At 43.5% G+C, this 15,267-nt stretch overlaps 1 protein-coding gene across 1 annotated transcript in view; it reads left to right on the top strand.

Annotated features, from left to right (window-relative positions):
* Nucleotides 1-224: 224 nt before the first annotated feature.
* The window catches only part of LOC124784992 (atrial natriuretic peptide-converting enzyme), a 265,876-nt gene continuing 250,833 nt past the window's right edge, over nucleotides 225-15,267 (top strand). The window contains exon 1 of the mRNA XM_047254143.1: nucleotides 225-538. Within this exon, the coding sequence (XP_047110099.1) occupies nucleotides 485-538 (54 nt within the window). The 5' untranslated portion in view covers nucleotides 225-484. The remainder of the gene's footprint in view (nucleotides 539-15,267) is intronic.

Raw genomic sequence — 15,267 nt, 5'->3', positions numbered from 1 at the left:
GGTTCGGCCGCCGAAATATTGCGCATAAAAATGAGATAGACAACTCCGCTAAACACCCAAAAGCACGCCATTAAGGCGTAATTGGTGTCTCCTAAACGCTCCTTGGCGCATTCCTGTGTTGCAGGGAGCGGAGAAAGTGCGCCTGCAGCAGCCGCCGCCGTGGTGGGGCCGCTCCGCCGCCGCCGCGGACACGCCAGCTGCCGGCAGCAGCAGTCCTCCACAGCCCCTGGACGCGTTCGCCGAGCTGCGAGCTCCGACAGCGCCGACGCAGCTCCGCCGTCCACCGCCTGAGCCCGCTGTGCTGTGCCGTGCGTGTACGTGCGTGATAGTGCGGGATCCCTGTCGGCAGCTGGCCTAGCGTGTCATGACGCCGCCCCAGTGAAGTGAACATTTGTGGTGACCCTACTCTCTTTCCCGCGGACTAGCAGTGTCGCAGCCAAAGAACAGTGGGCGCACTAAGAGTGCCGCCACCGCAGCCGAAGCCATGACGGTCACCATAGAGCACAAGGGGAAGCGCAAGGGGTCGTGGGACTCCAAGGTAAGCGTCTGCAAATAATGTACCATTAGCCGACAACGCCGGCGTGTCTGCAGCGTGAGTGGATGTGTGAACACGTGCGTTCTCTCTCAGTAAGTGCGGCGCGAGGAGGCGAAGAACTTTTTTGATACTATGAAGCAGATTCAGATGAATCGGACGTTCTCCATTTTATACCCACACCAAATTTTTTTCAGATCTTGCATACCGGTACTTACCTTGCTAGGTTTCGAGTGTCTTGGAGGAGCAAACGTTAGACGAGCCAGTTAAAACAATCAGGATGTTAAGGCAGAATTGAAAGCTATATCCGAATGAGATTTTCACTCTGCAGCGGAGTGTGCGCTGATATGAAACTTCCTGGCAGATTAAAACTGTGTGCCGGACCCAGACTCGAACTCGGGACCATGTCTCCGCAATATCCTTTCTTTCAGGAGTGCTAGTTCTGCAAGGTTCGCATGAGAGCTTCTGTAAAGTTTGGAAGGTAGGAGACGAGGTACTGGCAGAAGTAAAGCTGTGACGACGGGGCGTGAGTCGTGCTTGGGTAGCTCAACTGGTAGAGCACTTGCCCGCGAAAGGCAAAGGTCCCGAGTTCGAGTCTCGGTCCGGCAGACAGTTTTAATCTGCCAGAAAGTTTGAAAGTTATTACTTACGGAGCATACCGCTACGTTGATTATTCGTATCAACTGTGCGTCAGTCGATACTTGAATCCAGACACCTTTCTTTCGCAAAAAAATGGAAGGTTATGGTTAATATCCTGTCGACGACGATGTCGTTAGAGCCCCACTGTCTTTTGCGGGTACGCTGTAAAAATTGAGACCCCGTGACTGACTCACGTTCTGACTCAACCCTCTAACTTGCTACTCGTTTCTCACCATTTCTTCCATACTCAGCGGCCTGTAAGAAGACTAAACAAAATCATCTCGTCTATTGGGTTGGCCCTTAAGTTCGAAGCGTTTTTCCATAAGTTTAATAAAAAGAACAAGTAGACATAACAGAGACTTTAGTCGTCAATATCATATTCTCCTTCACTATTTACAACCGTTTGCCAACGCTCGGGTAGCTTTCCGATCCTGCCACTGTAGAAATCATGTGGTTTTCAGGCGAACAACTCGTCGAGCCATTTCCGGAGCGTGTTTTCATCCGGAAACGGAGTTCCTTGAAGGTTGTTCGACACAGAGCGGAAAAGATGAAAATCTGAGGGCACAAGATCAGGTGAATAAGGTGGGTGCGAAATGACTCCTCAACCCCACACCAGTGTAGTGTTTTTTGTCCGTCTATCAGAATGCAGGCGGCGTTATCATGGAGTAGCGTCACTTCACGCAGTCTTTCTGGTAGTTGTTCTTGGACTGTGTCTACAAAACGTCTCAGTTGTTGATGATAAAAGTTAGCAGTGATGGTTACACCTCGGGGAAGTGATCTGTTGTACACCACAGCGTCACTGTTCCGCCATTTCCATAACATTACCTTTTGTGGATGCGCGCAACTCTTTGTACGGGGAGTTGCTGCTTTGTTTGGGCTCAACCATTCCTTTCTTTTTTATGTCAACATAAAGACAACATTTCTCCTCACCAGTAACGATACAGAAAAGAATGGTGGCTATTGTTCACGAACAAATTGATGACGAGCAAGCAGAGACCACTCGCGTTTTCTTTTTTTGTGATTTTTGGCTTACAGCGTGAGGTACCCATACACCCGATTCTTGAATCTTCCCCATTGCGTGTAAATGTCGCACGATGCTCGAATGATCACAGTTCATCGTATTTGCCAGTTCTCGAGTACACTGACATGGATCACTGCGGATTAATGCGTTTAAACGATCTCCATCAAACCCCTAAGGTATTCCTGAATGTGCAGTCACTAACGCCTAAACACCATCGTCCCATACATGTCGCAAATGTTTCTGGCTGCTGCCGCCCGTCTATTGAACTTAAACAGAAAATGCGTCGGAAATGCTGCGATTGCTCCTCTTGGCACTCCATCTTGTAGCGTCCACAGCTCCACTCATTATCTCCAGATGACAAAGTGACATTACGTAAACTCAAACAGCAACAGTGAACCACAAATAAAAAATGGAAATCGATAAATAAAGCCATAGCAACCGGAATACCAGCACGCAAAACAACAACGCTACAACTTATACACCAACCTAATACATTCTCTCTCACTTAAGGGCGGCATGGGAAGACGAAGAACTATTTTGACACAATGAAGCAATTTCTGTTTAACCAGTTTTTCTCTATTTTATACCTACATTCAGTTTTTTTCAAATCTAGCCTATCTGTACTTACCTTATCGGATTTCGAGTGTCTTAGAGGAGCACACGGATTTTACAGACGACGCTAAAAAAAAAAGACAGATTGTTAAGGCAGATTTGAAAGCTATTCTCTGCGGAACATGCGCTAAATTGATTATTTGTAACAAAGTAAAACTTAAATTTTTGTTTGGGGATCATCCATAACTGTTCTGCAACATGTTCCTGGTAAACAAATCGGCCGCAGCTGTAAAATACTTTCGTTGACTGAAGTCTTACACGACAGAAGTCGCTATATACTACCACGGTCTCGGAGTCTTAGCCACGTCATCAGGTGTATCTTAAATCTAGTGGTAGTAAGACGTCAGGTTCACGCCACAGCAACCAGTAGCCCAAACATTTACAGTTTGTTGACCGTCAATTAACATCCCAGAATGTGTCAAATTGAAGCCACAATTTGTGATGTTCTTTGACGGTCAACATAATATACATGTTTGCCTACTAGTGTTTCGGCGTGAACCTGATGCCCTACTGCCGCTAAATTTCAAATACACTTGATAATGCGGCTAAGACTCCGAGACCGTGGTAGTGTGTAGCGACTTCTGTCGTGTAAGACTTCGGTCAACAAAAGCATTTTACAGATGTGGCCGATTTGGTTACCATGAACTTAAAACTGTGTCTCAGAAGGACTTCGAATCCAGACATCGTTCTTTCGCAAAAAGAGAAGAAACTTAGGGTTTGGCATCCGTTAGGTTTTAGCATCCTGTCGACGGCCATGTCGTTAGAGCCGCACTGTCTTTTAAGGACAGGTTGTAGAAATAGACATCCTGGTTGACTCGCGAACTGACTCAAACCTTTAACCTTCTGCTGGCTTCACAGCATTTCTTCCACATTCTGCGTATTCTGCAACAATACTAATCATGTCGTTTGCAATCACGAGATTATCAAATAGTCATATTTTCCTCTATACTCCTACCATCAAGTAAAATTTAACAGGTGTACAGAGATGTCGCAGACAAGTTGTTGCTCTGAACCGGTCCTTTAGGTGCACTTACGTGGCCTAGTGAAACGACCACTTGCATCGTAGGATTCGTGTCCATATTTGAGTTCTTGTCTGGCACAAATGATCAACGACCTTCTGGCTCTCTGATCAGCAAAGAATTCACACGCCCGACAAATAACACATGTTTCGTTGTTAGCATAGAGCGCTATTGAATTATGATAAAATTTATAATCTTTGATCATGTTCCAGTTAGGAGTTTATTCCTGTAGCGCGTAGATTTGCCTTACGAATGACTTTCATTGTCTACTGAACTGCAGTGAACGACTCGGAGAAAATCTAGAAAAGAAATCCGTAAGTCTTTTCACTCGGTAGCCTAGAGAGAACATCTAAGCAGAGAAAGTAAAGATACAAACTGCCGTCGGGATACGAATAAGACTTCCGTTGAGCAGCTGCTCATTGTCTTAGTGCAGCACCAATTTTCCTCTCACCGTGTTGTTCGTGACAAGTCTGATTTCAGGTCAAATTAAAAATCTTAGTCGATGCTTACAACAGTTTGTTGTACTGAAATTTTCATGACAGGCTGAACTCGGATTTCATCGCCGTTACAAGCGTCTGTATTCTCTCCATAGTACCTACCATACGTTCACAAATACATCAAAGACGTTTTCATTCCAAGGCTTTTCCTCCACACTTCCATCAAAACTTTTACTGTTGCAAGATCTGAAAATTGTGTTTTCCCGTAGATGATAGACGTACCATAAAATTAGGCACGTTGACTGAAGGGGTGGGATCATGTAATTGGGATACTCTTGAAGATCACATTAATATTTTCGTGCTAATCGGGTAGCATCTATTACCTAAAAGGTGACAACAAGACCTACCTTCCATACATTTATGAAGTGGGCGTTCGATGGATCTGATTTTGCCTGACCTTTTATGAGGTACGTCACTTGAATTTACAAAGCCACCAGCATCGCTCTTCTCTGCCACGTTGTTCAGCCGTTAGTTTCTTCTTTCTAGTTTTAACCTCGGTATTGTGATCCATTTTCATCAGTTTTCGTATGACATAATGAATCACTGAGGTTACGGTTCATTCTTTTCCTCAGAGCAGTGAGCCAAGTTTGTCTCTCTTTCTGCGAGGAGTGTTGTTCAGTGTACGAGCAATGTTGCGTTTGGTGGCGACACGTAGTGTTGCCCTTCGGAATAGTATCAAAGAAACAACGGAGAATCAACTACCTCATCTGACGGACGTATAGTCACCAACATTAAACGTGACCCTTCTCCATGAGACACTGCAGAGACGTTTGAAAATGAATACAGGGCATCGACTTCACCTCTTCTGTTCGTGGGCAACGTCTGCTAATGCAAAGTCATTACACTGCCACTAGATACCTCCAGGTCGACAGCGCATTAGGACATTGGATAACACATTGGTAGCCGAAAGATCATTGAGAAGAGATTTCGTATTTGTTATACGAGTACCTCATTGTCAGATAAGACAATATACTTTTCTATGGCGTGAATGATCCTTTTGTACTCTTAAACAATTTTTCCGGGTATATGACCGCGTCATCATATTGTTGTATTGACTTTCGATCCGGCACCGGTGGCAAAGGGCTTTCATCAGGGAGCAGTAACTACTCCACTCATGGTGGTTAAATTTAACCAAGGCCGAAACGTTGACTAACATAAGAAAAATGCGATGAGATCACACAATCGGACGAAGTTGTACTGAAGACGGCAGCAGCCACGTAGGCCGATCCTCGTATGGGTCCAAATCTTATGATTTATTCGGGTATTGGTTAATATATCTGCATCTACACCTACATCTGTACTCCGTAAGCCACATTGCGATGTGTGGCGGAGGGTACTTCGTGTTTCGCTATCACTTGCTCACTTTTCCCATTCCAATAGCGAATGGTTTGCAACAAGAGAGACTGCTGATAAGCCTCCACGTGAGGTCGAAGCTCTCTAATTTTACCTTCCTGGTCTTTTCTTGAGACATACGTAGATGGGAGTAATGTGTCGATTGACCCTTCTAGGAACGTATGCTCTCGGAACGGTAACGGTAAACCATACCGCGGGGCATAACACCTCTCTCTCTGTGTCTGCCACTGTGGTTGGTTGAGGGTGCCCGTGACGCTTTCGCGTTTATTAAATGAACTTCTAACAAAACACGCTGCTCTTCTCTGATTCTCCTCTGTTCCCTCTATCAGTCTTACCTGCTGTGGGTCACAGACCGACGAGCAGCGTTCAATGATTGGTCGAACGAGGGTTTTGTGGGCTATGTCCTTTGTGGATGAAATACACTTCCTAAGGCTTCATCCAATGAACCTCTGTCTGGCGACTGGCTTATCAACGCTTTGTTTTATGTGGTCGTTCCATTGTAAATCGCTCAGTATGCGTACTCTTTGATACTGCAGATGGATCTGAGGTAGCCTCTCTTAAGCCGTTGCTGTTACACATATACCGCAATTTTTAAGTATAATACAACGAGGATCAAACTTGAGGAACTGTTTAAAATTCATCTACAAAGTGGAAACAAACGATCTGCAAATCGTACTTAGTCTGGCCGCTACCATGTGGGTAACATCTTGTTCATTGATTTTAATGAAACCACGTGTTTCTTTCCTATTTAAAGGAACAGTTGAAACAACTAATGCAATAGTATAACCCTTCTGGTCAGTTTATGTAAAGATTGAATGAGAATCTAAAATTAATATCCTCTCTAAACTCTGTAGTTAATTATACATAGCTGGCCGTGGTGGCCGAGCGGTTCTAGGCGCTTCAGTCTGGAACAGCGAGACCGCTACGGTCGCAGGTTCGAGTCCTGCCTCAGGCATGGATGTGTGTGATGTCCTTAGGTTAGGTAGGTTTAATTAGTTCTAAGTTCTAGGGGACTGATGACCTCAGATGTTAAGTCCCATAGTGCTCAGAGCCATTTGAATTATAAATAAATAATGAGTTCTTCAAACAATGAATCTAAGCTGACGGAAGTCATAACTGTTACAAAGCTTTAGATACACTGCTGATGTGATCCTCAATAGCAGATATGCCACAGTTAGTGCGCTTGATCTTTTCTTATAAGGCGTGAAAGCAACAACAGCTTAGGAATCTCTTACCACTTTTCCTTATATAACCCAGGAATTGAGTCTGATCACGTGTTTATTGACGAAAGTCATTTTTCAATCAGGATGTATTTTAAAATTGTACCTCCGGCTCTACTAGGTTGACGCATGGTCCATTTTCAAGTGCGTCCATTGCAGATATGAATGCGTCCTTTCGTTTCAAGGTGTGTTTTGTGGCTATATACCATGAGATCATGCACTTTCACGACCATGCTATTCACAGTTACGCATAGCACACGTATTTTGTATGACGAGACAAGAATGTATCCACATGTGTTATATGATTGCATACTTGTAAATAGGCCATACCTGAAATTAGTAGTGCTGAATAAAGTACAATTTTAAAACATGGCCCGGTGGCATGAAGTCATTCTTCAAGTTTATCGAGGCTGTGGCGCCCACCCAGAAGAAAATGAGTTTACTGATGAAAAGAAAGGTAACTTAGAAAGCACTGGGCAGGTGGGACACACCGATGGAGTCCAGTGGCTAATCAAAACGTTTCTCGTGCCTAAACCGTTTCGACAAGGGAAAGGAGACTCAACATAAATAAGGCGTCACAGTACACAAATTTGACCGTAAAGGAAACGGACGCGTTTTTCGTGGCTGGGCGCGCCTTAAAAGCAAACAGGGCCGGCAGCGGAGGCGGTGTTGACCATCCCTGACCCAGATACGGCTGACTCACCGGCTGTCTACAGGTGGCGGAAACTGCATCCGCTCCTATCGGAAGTCCTGCGTTGGATTCCTTTGTTAATACTGATAAACTCTTTATTGGTATGTAGGGCATCCGAAACTGAGAGGCATGGTTAATTAATGTAAAGAGATCCGCTTCAGTTATACTAATTATTTATTAATTCCAAACACGACCGGTTTCGGGATGTTAAAATCCCATCTTCAGGTGTATAAATTTATTATATTCGGTAACGCATGCGGTGGGGCCAGTCAGTGCAAATGCTCCAAATCAACGCATCTTGGTGGAAATTGTCCGCCGCCGGGTAACCTCGCGTCATGCGCTACCAAATACAATAATTTTATACAGCTGAAGGTGGAATTTTAACATCTCGAAACCGGTCATGGTTCGAATAAATAAAGCGGATCTGTTTAAATTAATTAACACATACTCCATGAACTGATGATTTCTGTTCCGATTAAGCAAAAGATATGCGCGCAGATTTACAGGGAACAAAGGCAACGATGTAGTGTCACTGGAAATAACTTCTTTTCCTAGACCTCTACTCCGTTGCTAATACATTATCAGTCTCATGAAGCAAATATAATTTGATCGGAATTAATTAACATATAAGAGGAAAGTGGCTCTGAGCATTATGGGACTTAACTTCTGAGGTCATCAGTCCCCTAGAGCTTAGAACTACTTAAACCTAACTAACCTAAGGACATCACACACATCCATACCCCTGGCAGGATTCGAACCTGCGACCGTAGCGGTCGCGCAGTTCCAGACTGTAGCGCCTAGAACCGCCCGGCCACCCCGGCCGGCTGTAGGTAAGACAGTAATAACTTGATAATTAACTTCCCTGAATCATCTGGTTTGAAAACTCTACATTTGGTCTTGTTGCCGAGCCAGTAACCAATACCTCCATATTATTTATTAAATCATTACCGTACTGTTACCCAGGATGTGAGGTGTGAAAGCTCAAGCAAAATGTCCCTTTTCTTTTAATTTAGATTTGAATGCCTTAAAGTTATCAAGAGCAGAGTCGTAATGTAGTCATCTTTGAGTAAACTCATCGCATACATTAGTTCCTTGGTTTTCATTTTATACTCTGTATCTGTGGTGAACTCAGAGTGACGAGAGGTTTAAAACGCACACCTATGCACAAGTCGGGACTCGAATGTGCTACTTGGAATATCGCACCTCTCCAGGTTGCTTATGACACTATCTGTTTAAATGATGACTAACTGAAACCCTCAGCTGCCGACAGGTATTGTTGATATACCTCGATGTGGACAGTTGAAAATGTGTGCCCTGACCGGGACTCGAACCCGGGATCTCCTGCTTACATGGGAGACGCTCTGTCCAACTGAGCCACCGAGGACACAGATGAACAGCGCGACTGCAGGGACTTGCACGCTTCCCGTGAGACTCACATTCCCAACTGTCCACAATTCTACATATGTGAAGTACCTTATAGACATCATCATTTATTCCAGGGAAAAACTGCACGGTCATCAACAGTATCTGTTCTTTGAAGAACAGTTATTGTCTTCATATATATAACTATCTGTTTAGTTTCGTGCTTTCAGTGTAGCGTTACTCTCTTTTTCCTCTCTTTTTGCTGGCGGTTAGGAAGAAATGTCTGAGAATATACGTATGGAGCACAGTGGTAGTGAAACATGAACTGTGGGAAGCCCGGAAGAGAGGAGAATCGAAGCATTTGAGATATGGTGCTATAGAAAGACGTTGAAGATTAGATGGACTGATAAGAAATGAGGAGGTTCTCCGCAGAATCGGAGAGAAGAGGAACATATGTAAAACATTGACATGAAGAAGGAATAGGGCGATAGGGCATATGTTAAGATATCAAGGAACAACTTCCACGGCACTAGAGGGAGCTCTAGAGGGTAAAAAGTATAAGGGAAGACAAAGATTGGAGCACATTGAACAGATAATTGAGGGCTTTGGGTGTAAGTGCTACTCCCTAGACTAGTCAGAAGACTGAAAATTAAACATTTTAAAAGTTAATAAATAAAAAATAGGCGCTCAATTCAGCATAATAGTTTTCTGTTGACAAATCATTTTCAGTGGTCACAAACGAAAAAATATCTGGTAACCGTCGTATCGAGCAGAAGCAAACTGAGAAGCGTGCTCGAATTTTTAACAGTATGCATTGCCTGCATTATTCCTACAACACTCATCAGATGGTATTATTTTTTCAAGAATTTCAGCAATAGTCAACCACCCTGCCTATAAAGTATGAAAGAGTACGAATGCAGATATTTTAAATTGCATGCTTCTGATTTACAACGATGTACGCTGTCCAAAGACCAACCTTACATTTTCATATTTACCCTGTCACCCACTCGTTCATTTAGAAAACGTTCGCAGTTGAAACTGCAAAGTCTACAGACTGTGAAGTTTGCAAACGTATCTGTACGTTTGAGACATTGTGTTGGAAACAGCTTGAAAACCGAGAAAACGTTATATAAAATTTAGCTTTGTCGTTCACGCAATTCAGCGCAGAATTATCTTTGCTAACCTAGAAGTACAGTACTCTGCTCCTATAGTGGCCATGGTTTGAGACCGATGAACCTGTGAGAGACGTGCGTTGTCAGCTTGAAAAAAAAAAAAAAAAGAATTACTTTGAAAATAATAGAAGCTGATGAAATGAATTAAAATTTGTGCCGGTACTTGAACTTGGGTCCTCTGCAATTCTATCAGATTAAAAGAGTTACTGTTCCTACCATACATTTAAGTCTCCAGTGATTGACAAACTAATAAATCATTACAACTGCATTCTCCGAAAACACCTTGGAAACAGTCTTATAAACGAAAACAGAGAGGAAGAATGAGGAAACATGAAACAATCAGGGGTGCCTAATTAACATATTCATTTCACACGAACGTCTGCTTGAATGAACTGAAAATTGAATATGGGAGACAGATTTTATCGTTTAATCGTTTATCGAACAACAATCGCGTAAGTAATAACGACTTAAACACAAGAGGATATAAAAATTAAAACGGCTTCTGCCCTGCTGATTTCGTACTAGTTGCGTCGTTTTATTTCCTCAAACTTACGAAAAGTTATCACAGCTAATGGAAGATTTTTCGTTTCTTTCTAGGTTAGTGTACAACTCATACTTTAAGAAGTCTGCTTTTAAATATTTTACTGCCTTATTACAGCGAGAAACAATTAATTTTTTCTTATGTTTTATGCTTGTTTCAATAGTTAATCAATTAACTTTTTGTTTATGTACTGATGTTAAAAAGTCCTTTGTCAGTAGCTGACATTTGCTCTGATATTATCTGCCGCCCGCACCGCTATACGAACTGTGCCGATATGAAATGTCAACCTGTGGTTTCCCGCACAATGCCGCATAGGTCAGTAACGGTATCAACTGAAGCACAATAAAAACGAATGTGTCTACCTTGCAGGAACTTCAGCTATGGAATTGGCCAGTGTGTTTCTGTAGATTTACTGTATTTACTTAATTGTTGAAGGAGCATTGTCGTAGCCACATCGGGTAATGAACCACATCTTCACTAAGTGTAATCAGTAAATGCTACAGTTTTAGGTATGAACATTATTCTACTAGTGTCAAAAGACAATAAATAAACAAAAAAAGTCGAAACTCTAAAAAAACCGTATGCTTAGATAATGGCTATGACCATCGGCGAATTAACAGTTATCTTGCTATGCAGAAGATGCAAGAAACTATCTGTCTTGCGATAGAACGAACAACAAACGAAATTTTCAGTACATTGTGTATCGATTGGTTTTCTGTAAATTTAGCAAAAATCAGTATAGTCGTGATAAGTACAACAAAAGAAAGCATAGCAGGAGAAAGGCATAGGTAAAATAAAATGTTCCAAGTTGTCATGAAAATCGTCAGGATTCATTCCCTGTACTGTATTTATAAACCAGTTGCACGTTTCAGATCATAGCGAGATATTATGTACACGATGTATAGATCGTGAAAATCACTAAATAATCGATTGAATAACAACTACGACTCACGAGACCTCACCGGGAGAGTTGTATTTATGACAACAGTCCAAGCCGGGATCCTTCTTCCAGTCTTCGTTCAGTACAGGAAACTTTGTGCCATTCATTTGAGTTGCTGAACTTTAATTTCTGACAAAAAGATGCACCTAGTAGTACTGGTCCTCTCCGAGTTGAAACAAAGGGCCGTTGCATATAGATCAGTAACTTACATTATAAGTGCCGCATTTACACAGGTTTCTGCGTTCGTCTAAGGAATCATAAGCTGACTGTCTCTTTTCGAAATGACGACGCTGTCCGCCACTGGCGAGACTAAACTACGGGTGTACGAGCTAGGATAAAAGACAGGCGTAATTGTTAGACGTGATCAGATTGACAGTCTCCTTCATCCCTTCCGACGGTCGAACAAAAAGGAGTTCCGAGGAGAAGCGCTTGTGTCAGTGAATCTGTCGCTCCGTGGAGAGGCGTCAGACACCGCTGGCGTCGTGTTTCCCCAGAGGCGCGGCGTTGCATACAGAGCGGTGTCCGGTTTCGGGATGCGGTTTCCGTTTACGAGCTCGCTCTGGCCGCCCACCTGTGGTAAACACGGCACAAGCCAAAGCCACGAACTGTATAACGGTAAGGACATACCGGCAACACTCGGCTAGAGACTTGTCCCTCCTTCTAATGGCAACAGTCTACCATGCAATTTAAAAATGTCGGACCTCCTACCCAAAAAGTCGGAGAAAGGATATTAATGAGCTCTGAGCAAATGGAACGGCTCCAGTTTTGTATTAAGTGGTCAGTCAATCTTTAAAAGAGCCTGAGAAAACTACGTACACAATTTTTTGGACTTATTAGAGGAGAATAAAAATAAGCTCTTCAGCTATGTGACACAAATGTCACAGTTGCACCGTTTCCCCGCTAGGGATTTGACGCTGCACTTTCCTTACAGGCTCAGAACACCCAGCTGTTACACGAATAATGGATGCTCTTCTGCAGAGTATATCGGTATCTCGTGCACCAAACGCTTCATCACCACCGACGTAGGATTGAGGTCAGATCAAGCCAGAAATTGTGGAAAACAGTGTTCTGACATCAAACCGCAAAATGTCGTAGTGCCCGTCGTACTGAAACCATAATCGTTGACTTAACTACACGCAGGATATTGTCCAACACTTCTGGCAGTATTTCACGGAGAAAGAGACGCTAATTTCCTCCACCAAGCTGAAAACGTGGTCCAATCAGACGGTCGTGAACCATACCAGCCCAGACGTTTGGAGTAAATCCGTTATGGTGGAACACACCAAGTTACTTTCGAATATTCCGCCTCCCAGACGGGGCTATTGTGGTTGTTGAAAGCACGCAGATGTCAGTTGTGTATGAATGTAAATAGATGTCGTTTTCAGCAGTACCCTAAAAAAATATTCATCATACGGTAGTTTGAACACCGTCGCAGAACACACCCATTGTCTAAACCTTCATGGACCTTTAGCGGCGGATTGGTGTACCTGTGAGCCGGCCGTTGTGGCCGAGCGGTTCTAGGCGCTTCAGTCTGGAACCGTGCGACCGCTACGGTTGCAGGTTCGAATCCTGCCTCGGGCATGGATGTGTGTGATGTCCTTAGGTTAGTTAGGTTTAAGTAGTTCTGAGTTCTAGGGGACTCATGACCGCAGTAGTTAAGTCCCATAGTACTCAGAGCCAAAAGAAAGTTGTGACAACCTCACGAGAAGAAGGGATAGGTTGGTAGGACACATTCTGAGGCATCAAGGTATCACCAACTTAGAACAGGAGGGAAGCGTGGAGCGTAAAAACCGTGAAGGGAGACCAAGAGATGAATACAGTTAGCAGATTCACAAGAGTGTAAGTTGCAGTAGTTACTCGGAGATCAGACGTATTTTCCGATGGAGGAATCGGATGATGTGTCGCCTTGTTATCAAACGTCTGCAGTTCCCATTCGAATGCCAGTTCCTTTCGGCTGGTAATAGAGTAGTTGTTCAGAATCAACCGTCATTAAAGGTCCCTTCCTTACATCTTGCTGTTGCAAACGGACGTAACACCACGGCACAGACACAAATTTGAATACAGCGAACAGTGAAAAATAATAATAATAATAATAATAATAACAATAATTTGTCACGAGGTAGGTTTTGCACACTTCTCGCCTGGTCAGCAGTCTAATACTCTGACTACGTACCCACTGCGCTGTTGCTTTCTTAGGCTGCTCTGTATTGCATTTCTTGTCCTTGGGCTGTTCACTCCTTCTATTGTGATTTTTTTTTTTTTTTTTTTTTTTTACAGTTCAGTACACCTTCCTTCTGTTTTCGTGTCTGACCCGTGTTCAGTTTCTGATTGGCTGTCCACTGAGCCCTCTTACCAGTAAATCTGATGGGTAGTATCCCTTGTTAGAAAGTAAATAGTGATTGCACAAAAGCGAGCAGTAAAAATAATATTTGGCGTTCATCCTCAAGGACCTAGGAGCTCAGTGTTATTGGTGTGGCAGTAAGCTTGTATTTACGTCTCTATCAGCAACAGGTGCTACATCACGCTGCTCTATGGTTCCTGCGCGGCGTGGCATTTTCTCTTTCGCCTGCTGTAACAGCACAGCGAGCCTGTGGCGGCTGCGAGTCGGCAGCTGAAGAGGAAGCCACGCCGGCGGGTAGGCGCAGCGGCCCGGGTACTCTGCCTGCTTTCGTACTTGTGAAGGCCGCCCGTTCTCGCGGTACAGTTAGCCGCTCGCGGCGCACCTCGCTCCATCCCGCTGACCCACATGCAGGCCGCGACGCGTTCACCTATCGGTACTTCTTTCCGCGGAGGCTTACACAAGTTTTGAAAAAAAAAAAACGAAGAGAAAAAAGGGGAATTGAGACAAAGGTGAACGTATTGGCACTGCTTATCTACAGGGTAGCAAAATGAAACGCCTGGAAGGTGGACTGAAATATTTTCTGCGTGTTTTATTTTACCGACCCTGTACTTTTGACACCCAAATGGATGAAATTGCACGCTCTAAAATGTAGTGACTTTTAACTGATTAATTTCATCGTGGCAGCAACACCAGTAACCGTTACGAAATTGTCTCGAATGAACAGGCATAAGCCTGTTTCGATCATAAGTAAAATTACAATCTGAGCAGCCGTCTTCGGTTGTTTGCAGACGACGCTGTCGTTTATCGACTAATAAAGTCATCAGAAGATCAAAACGAAGTGCAAAACCATTTAGAAAAAAATATCTGAATGGTGCGAAAAGTGGCAGTTGACCCTGAATAACAAAAAGTGTGAGGTCATCCACATGAGTGCTAAAAGGAATTCTTTAAACTTCGGTTACACGATAAATCAGTCTAATCTAAAAGCTGTAAATTCAACTAAATACCTAGGTATTACAATTACGAACAACATGAATTAGAAAGAACAAATAGACAATGTTGTGGGGAAGGCTAACCAAAGACTGCGTTTTATTCGCAGGACACTCAGAAAATGTAACAGACCTACTAAGGAGACTGCCTACACTACGCTTGTCCGTCCTCTTTTAGAATACTGCTGCGAGGTGTGGGATCCTTACCAGATAGGACTGACGGAGTACATCGGAAAAGTTCAAAGAAAGGCGGCACGTTTTCTGTTGTTGTTGTTGTGGTCATCAGTCCCGAGACTGGTTTGATGCAGCACTCCATGCTACTCTATCCTGTGCAAGCTTCT

This window comes from Schistocerca piceifrons, chromosome 1 (genome assembly GCF_021461385.2).
Source record: "Schistocerca piceifrons isolate TAMUIC-IGC-003096 chromosome 1, iqSchPice1.1, whole genome shotgun sequence".
Lineage (NCBI taxonomy): Eukaryota > Metazoa > Arthropoda > Insecta > Orthoptera > Acrididae > Schistocerca > Schistocerca piceifrons.
This window is presented reverse-complemented; position numbering and strand designations above follow the sequence as displayed.